The sequence below is a fragment of the Microcebus murinus genome, chromosome 11 (genome assembly GCF_040939455.1).
Source record: "Microcebus murinus isolate Inina chromosome 11, M.murinus_Inina_mat1.0, whole genome shotgun sequence".
In the NCBI taxonomy this organism is placed as follows: Eukaryota; Metazoa; Chordata; class Mammalia; order Primates; family Cheirogaleidae; genus Microcebus; species Microcebus murinus.
Window position 1 is genome coordinate 27,319,099 of NC_134114.1, and position 21,141 is coordinate 27,340,239.

General features: G+C 33.2%; 1 protein-coding gene across 2 annotated transcripts in view; it reads right to left on the minus strand.

Annotated features, from left to right (window-relative positions):
* LMBRD2 (LMBR1 domain containing 2) overlaps nucleotides 1-21,141 on the minus strand; it is a 38,803-nt gene that overhangs the window by 14,654 nt on the left and 3,008 nt on the right. For both annotated transcript variants that reach the window (XM_012736432.2, XM_076007972.1), the window contains exons 2-9: nucleotides 15,857-16,089; nucleotides 15,503-15,600; nucleotides 14,137-14,232; nucleotides 11,047-11,214; nucleotides 9,916-10,126; nucleotides 3,648-3,722; nucleotides 2,355-2,468; nucleotides 1,780-1,963 (exon numbers count right to left, since the gene is read on the minus strand). In XM_012736432.2, the coding sequence (XP_012591886.2) occupies nucleotides 1,780-1,963; nucleotides 2,355-2,468; nucleotides 3,648-3,722; nucleotides 9,916-10,126; nucleotides 11,047-11,214; nucleotides 14,137-14,232; nucleotides 15,503-15,600; nucleotides 15,857-16,030 (1,120 nt within the window). In that variant the 5' untranslated portion in view covers nucleotides 16,031-16,089. The remainder of the gene's footprint in view (nucleotides 1-1,779; nucleotides 1,964-2,354; nucleotides 2,469-3,647; nucleotides 3,723-9,915; nucleotides 10,127-11,046; nucleotides 11,215-14,136; nucleotides 14,233-15,502; nucleotides 15,601-15,856; nucleotides 16,090-21,141) is intronic.

Below are 21,141 nucleotides of genomic sequence, written 5' to 3' on the forward strand. Positions count from 1 at the left end.
TACTCTCTAAAAACATCTATGTCATAAAACACAAACAGAGACTGAGAAATCATCTAGATCAGAGGAGACTAAGGAGACATGACAACTGAATGCAATGTATGACCTGAGATTTTTTACAAAGAATACTTTTGGGATAATTATTGAAATCTGAATAATGTCTGTAAATAATAGTACAGTATCAATATTAATTTGCTGACTTTGATAACTGTAATGTATAAGAAAATACCTTTTTAGGCAATACACACTGAAACATTTCGGGACAAAGAGGCATCATGTCTGGATACAACTCTGACAGATTCAGAACACAAAATACATACAGAAATAAAAAGCAAATGCATATGGTAAAATGTTAACATTTGGAAAACCTGGGTGAAGAGTTTATGGGAATACTTCATACTATTCTGGTTTTGTTAAGTCTGAATTTTAGTAAAAATAAAGTTTAAGGAAAAGCTCAATAAACTGAAAAGGCGATGTTTTTACTTCATTGAAGGGCTGAGCTCAATGTAATTCTTTTCCTCCCTGCTCTCAGCATAATTCCTGGCGATTTCAATATCCGTATAAGCAATTCTCCTTTCAATACCCTGGTCTCTCATTTCCTTGACCTCCTCTCCTCCAATGATCTTGCCCTCCACCCTAACTCAATTACCTGTTGCCACAGTCATCCCTAAACCTTTTATTATCAATATCTTCACTCTTACGTATAACCTCGTTCTTGCATCCTTGTCTCCAAACAATACCTTCATCTAGTACAGTATTTCAACTCCACTGATTGACTTTACCTGGACCAAAAATCAACTTATTCTACCACTTCTTTATTGTTATTTAACACTTTGATGTCCTTATTTCCTTCCTAATAGAGAGAATCAAGTGAATATAACTATTTGTTTGAATAAATAAGGTAAACAGAAGTTTTAATACTTAAACACTTTGGTACTTGCATTAAGTTTCTTCATACTAAATTTGGTACTTGCATTAAGTTTCTTCATACTAAATTTAAAGAGAGTGTCATAAATAATCACAAAGGAGAAAAATATAATGATGAATACAGAGTATAGGCTTTGTAAATTGGACTAATAAATGTAAATAATCAAAGAGGACTTTTCAGGGGAAGATTTTAGTAGTATGTCAAGACTGAAGAAGAGACCTATGCTTGTGATATGAAATTGCTTAAAATTCTAATTATTTTAAGTACAGTTACGTGCTGCCTAACATTTTGGTCGATGACGGATGGCATATACAATGATGATCCTATAAGATTATACCATATTTTTACTGTACCTTATCTATGCTTAGATAGACAAATACTTACTATTGTATTACAATATCCAGTACAGTAATATGCTGTATAGGTTTGTAGCCTAGGAGTAATAGGCTACACAGTAATAGACATCTCACATAGTCTAGATATGTAGTAGGCTATACCATCTAGGTCTGTGTAATTTTATGATGCTCACACAACAATGGAATAGCCTAACACTGCATTTCTCAGAATGTACTCCTGTCATTGAAGTGATGCATGATTATATATATTATGTATCATACAAAATATGCTTGACATATTATTATTTTCACATAGAATTTTGATTATTTGTAAAGTAACAGTGGAATTTGAAGAATTATATGTTCTATAATAAGAAAAATAGTTATTTTGCAAAATGTTTATCAAATATTATCATATGGTGTAAATCAAATAATATAAATAAAATTCAACTGTGCAATGGTGAAAATATATACTTTTTTCCCATCATTAAACTCTAAAATTTATATCAAATTACATACCAAATGTAGGGTTATAAAAATATTGGATAAATCGATTTTCTGGCTCCGGTGATTGAAAGGTATGAACAAACTGACGAGTAGCACTAGTTTCATTTTTTGCTACATCTTCTAGATAAAATGCTTGCTCCAAAAGAATCTGCCATTGTACTTGAGTTCGACGGTGCCTCTGAACTGAATAAATCACCTAAAAAAAAAAAAAAAAAAGATTAAGAGTAGACGTAGCAGTGCCCTGATCCAACAGGGGTTCAACCTCCTATTAGGGAGCATGCTTTGGTTGTCACAACAGGAAAGTGCTAGTGGCATTTACTGGGTTGGGCACCAAGGATGTTAATGTGCTAAAATGATGTAATAGTTCTATATAATGTAACACTTATGCTCAGTAAATAATTCTGTCTCCCTAAATGCTAATAGTTCTATTAGTTCTCCCTATTGAGAACACAAAATTAAAACATTTTGAAGAATAATAAGACCAAAGAAGTTTTAGATGCACATTCACTAAAAATTCCTTTTTAGTGAGCAATAATTATAAATCTAACTAAAACCATAAATAAAATAGCTATAATAAGTAAGGTTACCTGTTTATGCAGTTTTACCAGACTTTTTTCACTTGGGTAGGTATTATGCTTTTCATCAAAATCTTCATAATCATCCATGTTCCTACCCATTTTTTCCTGATACTCTGTAGGGCACTGAAAGGAACAAGTAGATTTTTTTTAAAAAAATCTTAATAGTAAAAGGATAAAAATTTTTATTAAACATCTTTCATTCTTGGGCATTTCTAATTTTCTCAGAAACATCTTCCTCCTTTATTGGCTTCTCTAGTTAGACTTTTGCTGACATTTTCTTGAAAATGTTTTAAAAGCTGTATTGAGTTTCTACTCATCTTTATTAATATTAATCTTTATGTTCAGATACACTAGCTAGAAATAGGTAGAGGCAGGGGAACTTACCTATAGGAAGCAACTAGTATTTGAGAGGATTATCCTAAGTAGGCCCTGTTTAAACTGTCAATTATATTTCTAGCTAAATAATTAAGAAGAATTATGACAATTCCAAGATGCTGAATTTTTAAAGGCATAGTACAGAGAAACAAATACATGATTTGAAGTCATCTGTCATACTACTACTCATTTATTATCTGTATGATCTTGGACAAGGTAGTTAACCTCCCTGATTAAGTCTCAAAAACCAGCAAATTTGAGAGAAATGGTTAGAAAATTGACTCCTTATAACTATCATCTTAGCCAAAGAGAACACTAGATAATAATCAATACAAAAGATTTAAAATACAGGAAAAGAAATATTTCAATGATTCTGTGGTTGCATAAGAGACAATTAGGGAACTCTGCAAAAAATAATTTTGGGAAGTATACGAATACTCCTAATTTAACACCAATACATCAAAATCTTAATTGTATAGCTTCTTATTAAATACCTATGTTAAATATTTCATGTCATTTATTTTATGAAATATGAAATATATCATAAAATGACATGTACACAGCTGATTAAAAGATTATTAAGGCCCTAATTTATTTTCTTATAAGAGATAAGTCTTTAGTGATCGTATACAATGACACTTTAATGGTTTACCTCCATCACTATGTTATAGCAATCATTATACACTAGTCAACATCACCTGTATCTCCACATTTCAGTGGAAAACACTACCAATAATTAATGTTAAACTTGTAATAAAAAAAAAAAAATTCTATGTATAAATTACTACTATTTTATGGTAAATAGTTCCATGAAAATGAGTTGAGAAGACCTCAGTCATAGGCTGTTTTCATACTTTTCTGATGCTTTTGTTATAATATTACATAAATCTATATTTCAAAAGGAGAGAAACAAGATTATTTAATTACCTTTTTAAGTATTGTATCAACACATTTTCTCAATGGATGATTATACTTGATACTTTCATTCACTTTACGAACTTCCTATAAAAACAGTAAGATAAATAAAAATATTTCCATTTCTATAGATCAGCTACTTCAAATGAGAATGTACTAGTATAGTACTATACTCATTCACGCAAGTTCAATTTCAACCTAAATTACACAGCATTACACATAAGTTCCTTTCACTGAATAAAAGTTCTTAAGAATACAAGTAAAAACAGAAGGTCATTGAATTGCTATATCTATATACCCTTGCACTTTTTCTTACTTTCTAGATTTATTCCCTTATCAGATGATCACTTGGTAAACAAAGATCAATTAGCATTATAAAAAGGTTCATGACGAATCACACAAACTTTGTGATCCTAAAAGAACAGGGCTGTGTTCTTCCACCTTATTCACCTTATTCAAGATCAATTATCTCTTTATCTAAAATACAGTGAAGAAACCACAGGAAGCAGAACTACAAATTTTACAAAGTACCTGCTCCTTTTCAAAGGAAGAGTACTCTATAGAAGTCATGATTGATTGATTAATTCCATACTTGTTTATCAAGAGCATACTATATGCCAGCACTGTGCTAGCTATAAGCCCACCAAAATCCATAATGGAGGGCTGGAAGACATGGAATTGTTGGACTTTGACTAAAATTACATTATAGTGGTAAGATAAATAAATAATGAGGATGAAAGGCATAAAAGAGTTAGGGAAAGGAACTAACAGTTCCTAAGGAATCACAATACTTTATAATATCCATGACATTAAAAAAAGTTGGAACTACTGTTCCAAGCAGATGAAACAGCATGTTCACAGCCTGGGAGGCATGAAAGAATTGACCAAGATATTAAAAAAAAACCATTTGAACTATAGGGTAGAGAAGGGCTTTAAGGAATACAAAACTGGAGGCAGGGAAACCATCTGGCACATAGAAAAACTTGTGAAAAAACTTTTGTAATTTTTATGACAAAGAATCACCATCCTTAAGATGTGAAGAGCTCTTACAAATCAACCAAAAAATGTGAATATAGAAGAAATACGACTGACCAAGAAATGTATGAAAATATAGTCAAGATCACTAAAACAGCTACAAATTTTAAAAATGAAAACTTTTTTTGCAAAAGTCTATCATGTAATGAGGTAAGACTGTGGGGAAACAGGCCCTCCTACACACAATAAAAAGGGATATCATCTACTTGAGGGTAATTTAACACTACTTAACAAAATTTAGAATGTGCATACTCTATGAATAATCTGTACCAACAGGCACTACTCCTTGTCAAGAAAAACTTAATGAAATAAACAGACGTAAATCAAATAGAAAAGGTGTGGAAACTACTATAAAAGAAAAGTATAGGATGCTCTGAGAGGACATATAATCTAGAGTAGGAGACTTTCTAATGAACTGATCATACAAAATGAGAGAAAACAGAGTAAGTAAAAGTCAGTCAACCAAAGGGAGGGCAAGAATATTCCAGACAGACAGACAAGGACAGCACATACAAAGCCCTCCAGGCCAAAGGAAAGGAACTGCTTTGAGGGACTGAAAGAAGTCCAGTGTAACTACATGGAAAAGGAGAGTAAGGGCCTGAGTAACACTTATCAGACTGGAAAGGTATGAAGAAAATGCTCCTACGTTTTTTTTTTTGGAGACAGAGTCTCACTCTTGTTGCCCAGGTTAGAGTGCCGTGGTGTCAGCCTAGCTCACAGTAACCTCAAACTCCTGGGCTCAAGTGATCCTCCTGCCTCAGCCTCCCAAGTAGCTGGGACTACAGGCATGTGCCACCATGCTCGGATAATTTTTTCTATATATTTTTAGTTGGCTAATCAATTTCTTTCTCTTTTTGGTAGAGACGGGCTCTCGCTCTTGCTCAGGCTGGTCTTGAACACCTGAGGTCAAACAATCCGCCTGCCTCGGCCTCCCAGAAAATGCTCCTAGGTCTTAATAACAGTTTATTTTGAGATTGATGTGTGAAGCTTAAACATGACAGTGACAAAATCAGACGAGTTTTTAAAAGGTCACCCTGAAGCATCACTGTATCACAATTTTCCATTAGTAAGCTGCCTTAAATTTTGTTGACTTGCTAGCACAGATTTATCCTACTTTGAAAACAAACTATATACCTGGTTATATTTTACATGAAATATCATGTTTTCTTTAAAATATAGCCATATTAAACAAAAACAAGTTTTGAAACAGTTAACTATTAACAAGTGTTATATCTATTATAATTTTAAGATTCTACAAAAGTTTGTAATTTTTATAAAGTATGGACAGTATTTTCGTTTGTTTTTTCATACAAAATAATATAACTTTGAGCTCTTTCATTATTGTGCCTAATCAACTCTTTTCTAAGCAGATCAGGTAACATCAATGAAGGCTGACTAACAGGCAGTTTTCAGTCAGTGGAAATAAGTAGCTATTTCTCCCTCCCCAAAATATTCTCTCTAGAAAAATGACAAAAGGTAGAGGTGATCTGTTAGGTCATGTAGCAAATACTTCTTGAATGTTTTGACAAGGCTTATAAGTTTTGTTAATGCTTCAGAGAAAAGTAGTAGGCAAACAAATGCATATATTCATTTCAGAGAGAAACATATCATAAAAATACCAAACTGGTTTTTATAAAACTACATTGGGGGATTATACAGATAGCTGAAAAAATATCTCCTAAGAAAAAGCATTTGAATTTTGTGATCTCTTAAACAATGTAATCAGAACCAGTATATTTTAAGTTTTCTTTCAAACTAAATTATTCATATTTTTTACTCTTATTCCATGTTTTCTTCCTACAGTACATTCTGTGCCCCTACACCAGACTGACCATCCTAAACCACATATAGGATCATGTTTCCTCCCTGCTTGTAAAGTGTCAATGATTCCTCACTGCTTTCAAAATGTAGTCTGGACTTATCAGTATGGCATTCAGGGTCCTGCTATAGCTTTACTTTCCCAACACAAAATTCATGCTCAAATTAATTTGGCTTTAAAACTTCCTGATATCTGATTGGATGCTATTAGCTATCACAATTCTGCTTTGCCCTTCAAAGCCCCGGTCATATTTCATCTTCTCTGATCACTATTCAGAAGTGAAACCTGTCCAAGCTAAAGCATTTCCTTTTTATCATTCCCATCACATTTACCATATACCATAAAGGACTGTTTGTACAATTTTCTGCTTTAGAGAGTTAGTATTCTCATGGCCAGTTCTGCACAGCACTTAACATGGCAGGAAGATAGTAAATGATTTGTTAAATGATTAATAGATTTTCTCCTCAATTTTATAAGTTTCAGATATTCAGAAAAGCAGAAAGAATCCCAAAATACCTTGAAATACATGGCCAAAGAAACCCATACCTGAGAAACCATGCATTTGCTTTTCTGGTGGGGGGAGGGTCAAACTTCTCCTGTTATATAGTGGATCTACTGCTATTTTCAAACATCCGTTATAAAATGAGTAGTTTCTTATCCAAAATTTTTTAAATTCGCCACACCTTAAACCTATGAATACTATACTAAAATAGCACAGAAGCAACCAATATCAGTCTTTAATTTTCTATGTCTTATTCCTTATAGGGCTCCTAATTAACAACAATAACAGCAAAATCTCTATTTAATTCAGTTATTAAAGGTTCCTCCTAGTAAAATCCAGACCTTCAATAACAACTGGGTTTATATTTGTTGCAGGAATAATGAATAAACTAAAATTCCTCAAATCTGAAACAACCGAATTCAATACCAACTTTTAGAGAGAATACTATCACATTTAAATTATCTTATTTTATCAAATATAAGTATCTTACCAAATATAAATTTTCAAATATTTCAATTTTTTCCAAAAAAAATTCAAATTTTCAAACACAAATATAAAAATTATCAAATATAAATTATATTATTTCAAAAGATATAATAGCATTCATCACAGGACTAAGGAAATGTAACAGAATACTATTTATAGGTTTGCTTCTACATTTTGAATCAATGTTTTCTATTATAGTTCTTATATTTTGTAGAGAATAAATGCTGAAAGGCCAAAATAAAATTTTCCAATCACAGTATACATTTATTTATTCATTCACTTAAAAAATGGGTAGTGGCTCATGACTATAATTCCAACACTTTGGAAGGCTGAGGTGGAGGATCACTTGAGGCCAGGAGTTCAATTTAAGGCCCAGGGTTCAAGGTTGCAGTGAGCTATGATGGTGCCACTACATTCCAGCCTAGGTGACAGAGCGAGACCCTCTTTAAAAAAGAAAAAATGGTTACTGTGTGTCAAAGAGTTTTGGAGGGCCAGGGAATGTTATGGGTTAAATTGTGTTCCTCTGTCAAATTCATATGTTGAAGCCCTAACCTCTAGTACATTAGCTAAGTTAAGATGAAGTTATACTGGAGTGGAATGGGTTCTAATCCAATATGACTGGTGTCCTTATTAAAAAAAGAGGAAATTTGGACACAGGCACAGAGAGAGAAGGCCATCTGAAGATAAAGGTTAAGGTCTACAAGTCAAAGAATGCATGCCAAAGATTGCTACCAGAAGCAAACCACCAAAAACTAGGAGAAAGATTTTCCCCACAGCCCTGAGAAGGAACCACCCCTGCCAACACCTTCATCTTCAACTTTTAGCCTCCAGAACCTTAAGCCAATAAACTTCTATTGTTTAAGTCACCCAGTTTGTGGCAGTTTGTTACAGCAGCCCTACGAAGCTAATAAGCAGGGTTTCCCTGAAGAATTCTCACTTATGTTAAAACTTGAAAATGAAGTAGGAATTAGCTGAAGAGAATGCTAAAAAGAACATTCTAAGAGTTTGGGAGGAGCATGCTGTTGGGAGAAGTATTCTGTCCAGAGACAGAAAAAAGAGGCAATGAGTATAATGATTTAGAGTAGGGCCTTTAAATCAAATCAAATCCAGTCTACTACCTCTTCTTGTATTGGAACACATCCATGCTCATTCATTTACTGGCTACAGCTGCTTTCATGCTATAACAGAGTACTTGCAAAGAGACTATATGTCACACAAAGCCTAAAGCATTTAGCATATGGCCCTTTACAGAAAATGTTTATCAGTCCCTGTTAAAGTACAAACTAAAGTTAGACTGCTTGGCTCCATCACTTAGTAGCTGTGTGAACATGGGGAAGTTATTTAATAATCTCTCTATGCCTCATTTTCGTCAATTATAAAATAGGGATAAAAGAACTCTTTCTTATAAAATTATGAGAATTATATTAATATATGTAAAGTGCTTAGAAAGTCTTAGACAAATATTAAGTCTATGTAATTGTTTGCGATAATTATCACTGTAACTAAGTTTGAGGAACCAGAGTTAAGTGTCAGGCAAATATTAAGTCTATAGAATTGTTTATTATTTCATCATCATTATCAAGTTTGAAAAACTAAAGTTGACCAGTATAAGGAAGACAGAGCTTTGGGATAAAGCTGGTGAGCTAACATGGGCCAAATTATTTTTTTTTAGGCTGCATTAAAGCATTTGGAATTTATTCTAACATGAGTAAAAAGCCTTCAACAGGAAGTTTTAATTTGGAGACTACCATCATCAGAGTGGTATATTTTCCCATGGGAGCGAAAATGTGAGGTGACTATGGTAATCTCTCTTTAAGTCCATAACAACATTATTAGTTAACATAGTAAAATTTTATCATTTGTTGTATATTTTTATGTACATTATTGAAAATTATGCTTTCATCAACTTATGAAGTTGGCTCAAGTCATCTAAATTTTACATGTAAAACGAACTGCCTTATTAACATTACAGACAGGAAACAAAACTTACAGATACAAATTCCTATGCCAACTGTTCTTTAAAAGAGGTTTCCAGACTTGGTGAGATTACCTTGGGTCAAACCTTCAGGAAGAAGTGTCCTCTGGTCATTATTTTCACTTCTACTATGTTAGGATAACCATACAGCTTATCATTTAATCTAGGAGACTTTGGACAATAAAAAAGGTCACTATTAAAAGTTACCCCAAGACAACATGCATAGTCCTACACTATTGGATATATTTTCCCTAAATCTTTGTCAGTTAGAAGATGGATATGACACCTCATGAGGCTGAACTGCCAATAAAAAGTCATCCTGGATGAGACATCAAGTAGGACTGCACACCACCAAATTTGCAATCTGAAGCCCATCAATATGCTACCAACAAGAAACCAAAAGTAACAAAAAGGAGATGCATATAACTGGTGACTATTGCTTGTGAGGTTTAAACTTCCTTACCTCCATGACATCTTCTAAATTTTCTTCTGCATCTGCTTTCTCTGTCATCAGTTTGGCTGCCTTAAAATAAGTTTTCATAAGTAGATAACCCCTTTTTGCTCCATTCCAGTATGACCGAGGAATTTCCACCAAGCCATACCCCAATAACAACACAAGAAGAAACAGGCCCCATGTATTTGCAGCAGCTATCCCAATTGTCTGAAGCTGATTCCTAAGATAGAAAACATATGCAGATAGCTGTGATAAATATATTTTCCTAGAAAATGTGAAATGAAACCAACTAGTATTAAATATTTTTTCAGAAAACAATTACCCTAAAGGATGGATAAGATTTTATATGCAAAATTAGACCTTTAAATTCTTAGCTACTCTTTTAGTAACAGCAGATAATCTGCTTATTTTAATAGAAAAATAAAATGTAATTGCAGAAATGGACTTTAACACCGCAAACATTGCTTCTATTGCAGTTAAAATCAGAATCTAGAATAATTCACTGCAAAAATATGTATATATTTTCCCCAAGAAAAGACTTTCCATTAGGTGCTTTCTTATTCAATATTAACCAAAAGAAGCCTGGAAAATTTTTTAATTAACTTGTGTTCAAGCTGATGTACATAAATCTCAGGAGTGCAACAGTGAGGCCTATCGCTGCTGCTCTGTTCCTAAATTTTCAGACCCACCTTTTCACATATACAACAAATCAAATCATAAGTATAAAACAGATTTCAATTTTATTGAAATATCTAAGACAACATTAAGAACAAATATGCCCCAAACTACAGCAAGAACAAAAAGAAAAAATATTCTCAAGTTCCAATGAAAAATAAACCTAGATATTTTATGATATATATAATTTGAAATTCTACCCAAAAGCATTAGTTATTATGTTTAATATATAGCTATTAGACAAAGCATAAATCCTTTGCCTAAAAGCTATATTTAAAGATGTTATTCCCTATTTTTTTTCTTAGTAATATGGATTATTCAGATATTCTTTTTGGAGAATCTAAAAAACATAGAACAATATGTTTCTCAATGAAATGTCTGTTTACTTGCATATATAAGATAAAAATGAATTTTTAAAAGTACAAACATACACAAAAGCAATGTTAAGAAGACTACTTTTCTTACCATTCTAAATGCAAATGTGGGTTTACAGCTACATAAATTAAAAATGCTCCAAAAATCAGCAAATAGGTGCCATAATAGATTGCATTCTCAATCAGTGCAGTTTTGATCTTTCCAGTGATAGAAAACCCTCCTGATCTTGCATATGACTGCATAAATGGTAAGAGAATCCTAGAGAGATGGAAAAAATGATTTAAAAACTGATGTCTATATAATCTCAAAAGACCAGAAATATACGAAAGTCAATTTTAATGCACAGTTCTTCTCATTAATAAATATAATTGTAATTATTAATACTGAATAAATTACAATAGATGATTATTTTTGTAATATTAAATTTTAGGAAAAACAAAGGCTCTGAGGCAAGAGAGAGCAAGGCACAATACTGGGAGTAAAGCAGGCCAGAATAACCAGTAGAGAATGCAACAGTGTGATAACTAAAGAGCAGTCTAAAATAAGCCTTTAAAAGTTTTTATGAAGAATTTGGAAAGTATAATGAGGAAATATCTTCTTTAACATAAAGTAGACATGACCAAATTTTAGTTTTCTAAGGCTTCAGCATGGAGAATGGATTAACAGGGAACAAAACTGGAACTAGCTGAGAGGAGTAAGGGTGGTAGTGGTAATAAGGAGCAGAAAGGGAGAAGATTGGTTATCAACATACTGACATTGAAATAATACCTAGGTGTCCAAGATGAGTTGCACAGGAAGTAGCTGGCTATCCAGCTTCGGAGTTCAGAAAACAGGACTAGAAACACAAATAGATTCCAGAGTCATTACCCTATCAATGGCAGTGAAATAACATCAGTAGATGAGATCTGGGAGGGTGAGTATGTAGAATGTGAAGGAAAGAACTGAGACAAGATCCCTGAGAATTATCAACTTTTAAAGGAGAGGTAGTGAAACAGAAAAGAGGAAGAACCAGGAAAGATGACTGAAACAGAACAGAAGTGGGGCAAGGAAGAAAACCAAGGAGTATATGGAGTGGAAACTAGGATAAGAAAGTGTTCGAAAGTGGAGAAAGTAAACAATAGAATCAAATGCTACCAAGAGGAGAAGTAAATTCAGGACTTATATGTGTGACTGGTGGAGGGGGAGGAGACAACAGAGAACTATGCGTTGAAAAAATAAGTAAACAATGAGCAAACGGAGATACCGAAGATAGAGAATTTAAGAAGTTTGGTTGGGTAGGATAAACTAGGGTATCAACATAAAATGGAGTATTTTACAGTAATGAAAAGAACGGAAAACAGATACATACAACACAACGTAGATGAATGTCCCAAATATGTGAGCACAGAGAGATGCAAAAACGTTCATACTGTATAACTCCACGTTTATAAAGTTCACAAACAGGAAAAACTCATCTATGATGATGGAAGTCAGAATCGTGGTTACCTTTGTGGGGGGATGACTGGAGGGGAAAGCAAGAGGTGGGGGTCTAGAGGGACATTGTTAATTTTCTAGATCATCATTTGAGTGCTGGGGTATGGGTGTATTCACCGTGAAAAAAGTCAAACTAAACACAATCTATGAACTTTTCAGTACAAATTTATACTTCAACTGAAAAAAAAGTATCCCCAAAATATTTCGTTGTGACAAGGTCAATGAGGTAGAGACTGGAAAGAGATTTAAGTTGAGAGACTTTTGTTCCTCTTTTTGAGACAGAGTCTCACTCTGTCACCCTGGCTAGAGTACAGTGATGTCATCTGTGCTCAAATAATCCTCCTGCCTCAGCCTCCCAAGTAGCTCGGACTACAGGCGCAGACTACCACACCCGGCTAATTTTTCTATTTTTTATTGAGACAGGATCTCTGTGTTGCCCAAGCTGGTCTCCAACTACTAGCCTCAAGAGAGCCTTCTACCTCAGCCTCCCAAAGTGCTGAGATTACAGGCATGAGCCACTGAGCCCAGCCCCTTTTTTTCTTCTTAAAGGATGAGAGAATTGTGCATCTGTTGTTGAAATTGGAAGCTATATGTCTATAACAAGAGCTGAAAGAAAGGGATCCATATTTCAGGAAGGATTAGCTTTAACAAGAGTGATTCTACCATCCTTAAAGGGAAAGGAAGAAAAGATGGGTAAGTAGGTAGATCTGTCGGTGAGAAGCTGTAAGAGCTGCCATCTGATGACTTCTGTTTTCTGATGACTTCTGTTTCTACTGTAAGGTAGAAATAAAGTCAAGTCATCTGCTAAGAGTAAAGGTGATTTTTTTTTTTCTTTTAGGGCATAGTGGAGAGAGAGAGCCACAATGGGACGGCAGAAGTTTGAAGTGACTAGAAATGTTTGTTGTAGAGAATGGAGAACAAACTAAAGAAACAAAGAAGGAAACTCTGGCAATGCTTAGGGCCCAGTTGAATTTAAGAAGCATGATTTTAGAGAAGCACTACTCTACTCTGCTCTGGGATTCTTCTCCTGCAATGATCACTACCTCCAGTTTTAGAGCTTAGTTGTTTGCAGAATACCTGTGAAATGCTCAGTAGGCAGTGGGTTAGTGTGAGTCTGGTACTCAGCAGAAAGATAAAGCTGTAATAGGGAAAAAGATTCAGAATGCATTACTGGTCAAGGAAACCATGGCTGTAATTACAGCTATGCAGGAAGAGTAAGACAACAAGATGACCAAAGATGGGACTCTAGGGAAGACCAATATTTAGGAAATATAGGCCACAGAAATGGAGCCCATAAAGGAAATTCAGAAGGTTGGGCTGAGCAGATAGAAAGAAAACCAAGGGGTACTGATGATCTTAGCAAGAGCAATTTCATATAATAATGGGGCTGGAAGAAGACTGGAGTCAAGAGAGAGGCAATAACTGGAGGGAAACAGAAACAAGGAAAACTTTTTGTTTCTATTTTCTATTTTTTGTTTACTTGGTTTTTCTTTTCTTGTTTCTTTCTTTCTTTTTTTTTTTTTTTAAGATGGGAAAGACTTGAGCCAGCAGAAAGGGAGGGAGAAGATACAGATTTTTTTTTAAATCTGTAAATAAATTCCAAATGATGTAAATAAATTTCAAAATATGAACATTTACTGAAAAATAATCACATTTTATTTTTACTTTAGCCAAATTTAAAAAATTTTATCCTTCACTACCACTTACCATGTTAAAAATTGTGATGTCCAATATACTACCCTCCAGAAAATTGGCATGATTCCATCAGGAATGTAACTCCATGGCTTGAAACATGGATGTTGGCTGTTGAATGAAAATTTAAAGCCAATTAATCATAAATAATTACTACTTCAATTATACAACTGAATTGCATGTGGCAAAGTTAATTTTCAGATTCAAATTTTAAATTATTGACTTTAACTCAAAATTTCATGAAAAACTTCAAATTCACAGCTATCAAACTAAAAAAGAAACCACACAAAGAGAACAAAACAGTTTGTTTTAGAGAGGAATGCCATTTAAGTTTTCAACTTTCACTGTACTTTTGGTCATTGGGCATAAAGAGGACTTAATGTTCAACTAATAGACTAAAAATCCAACAGTCTTCAAAAAGCAAATGTATCATGAAATCAAATCTCTAATGAGAGATTTGAAATGTACACCTTTAAAATACACACTCACCCCATTTATAAACCTGGTTATTTTATTTATTTACTTACTTTTGCAGGGAGTGGTACAGGTAAGACATTAGGCAACTAATCTCTACAAACTGAAATGCTAATTAAATCAGTCACTATATATCATAACTCCTATGGAGATGCATGGTAGAATCTGTAATTCTGTTTGAATTATATAACCGTTTGACAATTTGAATTTTATTCATTCTAGATCTATAACTATAACGCTTTCAGAGGATGTATAATATGAAAAGAATACCATAAATACAGAATAACCTCCTTGTCCTTTATTACAACCTTGTAAAGTAGCCAAAAGAGAAAAATGCATGCCCCATATTTTTTCTCTTTTTATTTCATCATATTATGGGGGTACAAATATTGTTAAGGTTACATATATTGCCCTTGCCATCCCTCCCCCCCACCCGCCATGTCAGAGCTTCAAGCGTGTCCATCCTCCAGGTGGTGCACATCACACTCATGTAAGTGTACACCCATCCCCTCTTCCCCCCCCACCTGCCCACCACCCAATAAACGGTTTTTTTTTTTATTTGTTATGTTTTTGCCCCATTTTTGAGATCTGAGATGGGCTAAGAGGAAAAGTATATATTGGAAGTCACATACATAGTAAAGAAGAACCAGGGCTAAAAATTCAAGTCTTCTTCAAGTTTCTCACTACCATCTGCTGAAAGGCCCGTGCACCAATAAATATTTAAAATGTAGACTTAAATAGAACACGATGTAATAAAGTCTACTAGCAAAAAATAGAGGTGGTGGGATCAGTAGAGAATGAGGATAACTCTTACAAATATAAAATCTGAATGGTAAAAACTGACAATTTTAAAATAGTTTGCCCTCTACAATATTTATATTTAAAAAATAAAAATGAAAGGAAATACCTTGACATGGGGTTAGCAGTTGCATACAATCCTGTAACGTTGCTACTTTCAGGAGGGCTTGAATTTGCAGCAGCATGCTTGCACCGGTTGTATATTGTCTAAAACAATGAATGGTTTAAATGAAAATCAAAAGATTACCAAGTAATTGGAGGGTTATTGGAGTTTATTAATCTAACCAAATTTAACCTTTCTAGCTATGCTTTTTAATGATTAAATTTCTAAGATAACATCTAAATTCAAAATATAAGTATTACCATATATAATTTAGCTGTCTTAAGAAATAACATTATTTCAAACATGCTGTATGACTACAATTTTGTCTTTTAAATTGTGAAAATCAGTTTCACCCCTTACCGTACTAACATCCAGAGGCAGTATGAAGACAATAAGAAAGCAGAGATACCAAGCAAGTAGCGTTCCAACAATTACAAGTCTATGCTGTTTCTTAAAGTCTCCATATCGATGAAGTAGAAATAATGCCAGAAAAAAGACAAAAACAATCTCAAGTCCCAAAGCTGCACCGCTCATTATTGAATGTTCACGCTAACCAAAGTTATTTATGTACAGGTCTGGACCATATCTGTAAACTGAAAAAAATAAAAATAAAAATGCAATATTAACATTGAAAATGACCATTTGGAAATTTCCTAAATATTTATTAATGCATCAATAAACTCTTTGAAAACTGTTATGCTTCACATTTGACTATGAATTTCTTTTTTTATCCCACTCCAGGATTATGAATTAGATGAAAAGGATAATTCCTATCCTCAAGTACTTACATTTTATTTTTTGAAGTGCACTTTAAAATTTTCACATAGATTATTTTTTCCAAAAAAAGTTATTTTAACATAAATTACACTAGTTTTTAAGATATTACAAATTAAGAAATTCTTAATACTAGATGTGAACAGTTTCAATAGAGTATCATTTGGAATTTGTTTCTTAAGGCTATAAATCCTAACAGAATATTTTCTACAAATAAGCTATTCCCTAGGAAATTACATACTTAGTAAAATACATTTTTCTATCATCATCCATACCCCATAATTTGATTTTCTAAAAGAGAGGGAGTAATAGACAGAAAGACAGTGGCCGTTTGAAAGTAACCTTTCTTTTGTTTAAAACAGTATTTTTCATTTGTGTTAATTTTGCCTAACTCAACTTTCCTGACTTGAAATTCTTTCATTTACTGCTTCACAAAATACACTTACACTTCCCATTATCGACATAAGTCTTATTTTCTTTAAAGAAAGTTACTTTACCTATTTTATATATAGAAAATCTATCAATGATGATTAATAAAGTCATAAATTTGAAAATATTCTTAAGTTTAAAAGCTGATAATACAGACATCAGCAAATGGCTTGATATCTCTCTACTCTTAAATAAAAAAAAATCTACCTTTATGGACTACAATATTCCAAGGAATTGATGAATATCTTAACAGAGAGAATCAAGATTGTCATGTAACCTAAGAACATAAATAAAGCAGAATAAAGCATTTCAAATCAACAAACAATAACCAGTTTTGCACCCAAAACTAGTTATAAAAAGAACACAGAAAGTCTGAGACTTTAACAGGGTAAATTTAAATTCATATAGGAAATATTCCTACATGAAATATCATGAATAAAAATCACATTTAATAAACTATTTTCTTTACCAGTTCTTTATATTATTATAGTTTCTTTCCATTCCTCTGTACATTTCAACCTAAAATTAAACAACTTTTATCACTGTCTCCTTATCTTCCTAGTTTTCTTCAATATAATACACATTCTTTATATTTATTAATTGCCCCCTGCATGTCTCCCCTTCCCCTATAGCCTCTATGAGAGTAAAGACTTGACTACTTTATTCAGTACTATATTCCAAGTCTCTAATTAGTAGCTAGCATATAGTAATATTAAGAAATATTTGTTGGATGAATAAAAAAATGAATAAAAAACATTATAGTATATTTTAGTAAATACGTCAGTTTTATATTAAGCCTTGACAACTCAAAAGGCTTAAAACTCTGCACATTACCAACTATTACTCAAAATATCAAATTTCATACTCTATGAAAAAACTAATACCACAACAAGAGTAAGGCAAATCTTATTTTAAAGCCAAGCACAGATTAAGTAGTTAGCTGAAAGCTATGTAATAGAATGTGCTGATGACAACTATTACCACCTTCAAGATCCAGCTATAAAAGAGATTCAATGTGAGTTTAAATACAACATATTATCTGAAAATCCCTTTATGATTTGACCTAGATACTGACTTACCTGAAATTGTCCAGGACAAGGAATATAACAATCATATGGAAAAAAGACTAAATACTAGAAATTACCAAAGAAATGCTAAATAAAGTATGGTAGAGCCAGATGATGGAATATTACTATAGTATAAAAAGTGATGTTTGTTAAGATTGTTTAATAACATTAGAAAATTGCCCTAAGATTAATTGAAAAGTCCACATATTCTTACATAATACGCATAAAAAGAATACGACAACAATGAAATATATGAAAACTTTAATAAGTGGTAAGATTATGGGCATAAGCAAACAAAAAAATCAGTTATAAACTTGCCATAGCCATTAATTTTTTCCCTATGGCTCTCAATTTCTCATTCATAGTACTTTAAAAGGTTATAGATGAATAAACAGATTTATGGATCCTTTATTCTAGTAATAAATGATTTGATTACATCTTTTCCCATACTCAGTGTATTAGTTTCCTATTGCTACTGTAACACTACCACAAACTTAGTTACTTAAAATAAAACCCATTTATTATCTCATAGTTTCTGTGGGTCAGAAGTCCAGGTGTCAGCTGGTTTGCATTTCTCTCTGGAGAAGAATCATTTCCAAGCTCATTCAGGCTGTTGGCAGAACTCAGCTCTCTATGGTTATAGGACTGAGATCCCTGATTCCTTGCAAGCCTGGAATTTGCTCTTAGCTCTAGAGGCCTCTCTCCAGTCTTTATATGTGACCCAAATATCTTTATTGTTTTAATTGTATACATTCAAGGTGTACAATATGCTGTTTTTATATACTGTATATATACATGGTGAAATGATTACTATACTCAAGCAAATTAACATACCCATCTCCTCATATACTTTGTGTGTGTGTGGGGGGGGTAAGTCCTCTCTGTTTCACTGGGCCCACCTGGATAATCTAATCATTTAACTGGTTCTAGAGATTAGGGCATAGTCATCTTTGGAGGTCTATTACTCCATTTACCACATCATCTACTTCTGTTCAGAATGAACTCTGTTGCCTTGTTATTATGACCAAGGGTAGGTAGGTCTAGTGGTCTCATAAAATTGGAGATAAAAATTAGGGTTTTCCCAAGCTGAGATGAGAAAATAACAGTTTTAAAACCCATATCTTTAACCTTGTACCTAAAGTCAAATAAGGAGTTGCAAGGTTTAGGGCAAAAGGAGGGAGAAGGAGTAGAAAGGGAAAGATTATGATAGAGGCAAATCAAAATTCAATTCCCTATGATTAGAAATGAAAAGGAAACTTTAGGTTGGCATTAGCACCACAGCAGCATAAGTTGGTTTTACTCAAAATCAAAATGCCCATTCATTCATTCTATCAAATTTTAGTGTCTGATGTGCAGGCATATTGTATCCCTCAAAACACTGGCTCTGAAAGTATTAAACATTTAAAAATTCAATTCAATCCTTTTCCAGTCATCAAGATATTATTTAATATTACTTTCAAATGCCTTTATAATGGTTTCCTAATTAGCATGTTAATGTTACTGAATTGGAGTACTGTTTTCTGAGTACTTTATGGCTTATAATATTTCTTTCAGGCTAACCACACTTTGAGTGAAAACTTTAGAGATTAAGATAATTTTGGAATTTGAAGAATCCCAAATGTTGGGGGAAGGGGGAGAGGAAGAATTGGTAGCAATTGATTAGAACACAAAAAAAAACACTGACAAAAATTCTGCCAAAACCAAAGATTCTGAAACTGAATGAAAAATTTCTGAATAGAACCTAATGATTCATCAGACTCAGATACTATTAACCTAAACATGTATTTTTGCTCAGATATATGAAATAATAAAAGCTAGGAAGCAACTCAAGAGCCTAATAATGACTCACCAGCAAATTGGTATTAACTGAACAGCACCTAAGTGGTCACATAGGTACTACAGTAATAGGGTATTGGGCAGGTGGGAGGGGGGCAGGTATATACATATGTAATGAGTGAGATGTGCACCATCTGGGGGATGGTCATGCTGGAGACTCAGACTTGTGGGGGGAGAGGGGGAAATGGGCATTTATTGAAACCTTAAAATCTGTACCCCCATAATATGTTGAAATAAAAAAAAAAACAAAGAGAGCCTAATAATGTAAACTCAAAAGAATTGGCACTAGAAGTAAATGATGAAGTTATCAGGTTTCTACCACCAATCAAAATGTAAATCTTTCACACATAATCATTATTCTCATTTTAAAGATTTCAGGAATAGAGAGAGTCCAGTTCAGGATGTAGAATACCACAAGAGACTGTTACTCCAACTCTAAAAATGAAAACAAATCATACTATTTTTTGAAGCCATCTAAGAGCTGAGTTGGCAAACCAACCTAGTAACCTGAATCCAAATGTGACAAGCCCCTCTGAGGACAGTGGGATACATACAAACTGTTATGCCTCTGGCAAGGAATGAAGCAAAGAGGTAGCAACCGTGTAAGCAGGTAAGAAAAAAACAACTAAAATTTGAATGAATTCTTAAAGATTTCAGGTATAGCTATTGCAAGACATTTTGATAAATGATAATCCTTAGAATCCTTCCAAATAACAAAATAATTCTTAAAAAAAGGAATAGCTAACATTTGTTTAGCGTGCCTTTACTAAATTCCATGCTAGTACCTACCATGCTTTATCAAATTAGACCTAGCAACCCAGTAAGAAAGGACTTTTAATATCCTTGCTTAGAGAGAAAACAGCATAGAGGGGGTAAGTAATTTGTCCAAGTTCCCAGAGCTAATGAGTGGAAAAGCTGGGATTCAAACCAAGGCACCCTGACTGCAGAGCCTGGATCACAATTATGTCTCTTCTCCAATCCAGACATACTTTCTTAACGCAATTTAAATTGTTTAAATAATTTATTTTGTTCAGTCTTCATAGAGGACAAATTAGAAACATTCTATCATTCATTTAGATATATCAAGATAGACCGCTAAGAAAGTCATGTTTAATATAGAATTTAACTAAACCTTTTTACCTTACAGATAATACTGCCATTCTTTGATTTAAGGGTAATATATGACTCTAATCTACACAGGAAAAGTAGAAAACTGGTGCAAATTAGTTCTTGCCACAATCTATCTATCATGGAGCATTAACTTGCAGAGAATTAAAGATCTACTTTAAAATTAATCAACGGAAAAGGGTCCTCTTGAAATCTGATTGGCAGATAGATACTTCTTGCTATGTAATCCTTCTCAGCCTTTTGTTTCCCTAAGCTAAATAACATAAGGAAAAAACTAAAGGAATTTTAGGATTTATTCCATGTTATGATGGAACTAAGGAAAAAGAACATCACCTTTCTATTTAAATAGTATCTCTTTGCCATATTTGATTTCCAAAAATGGCAGTAACATACTACTGAATATATATATGC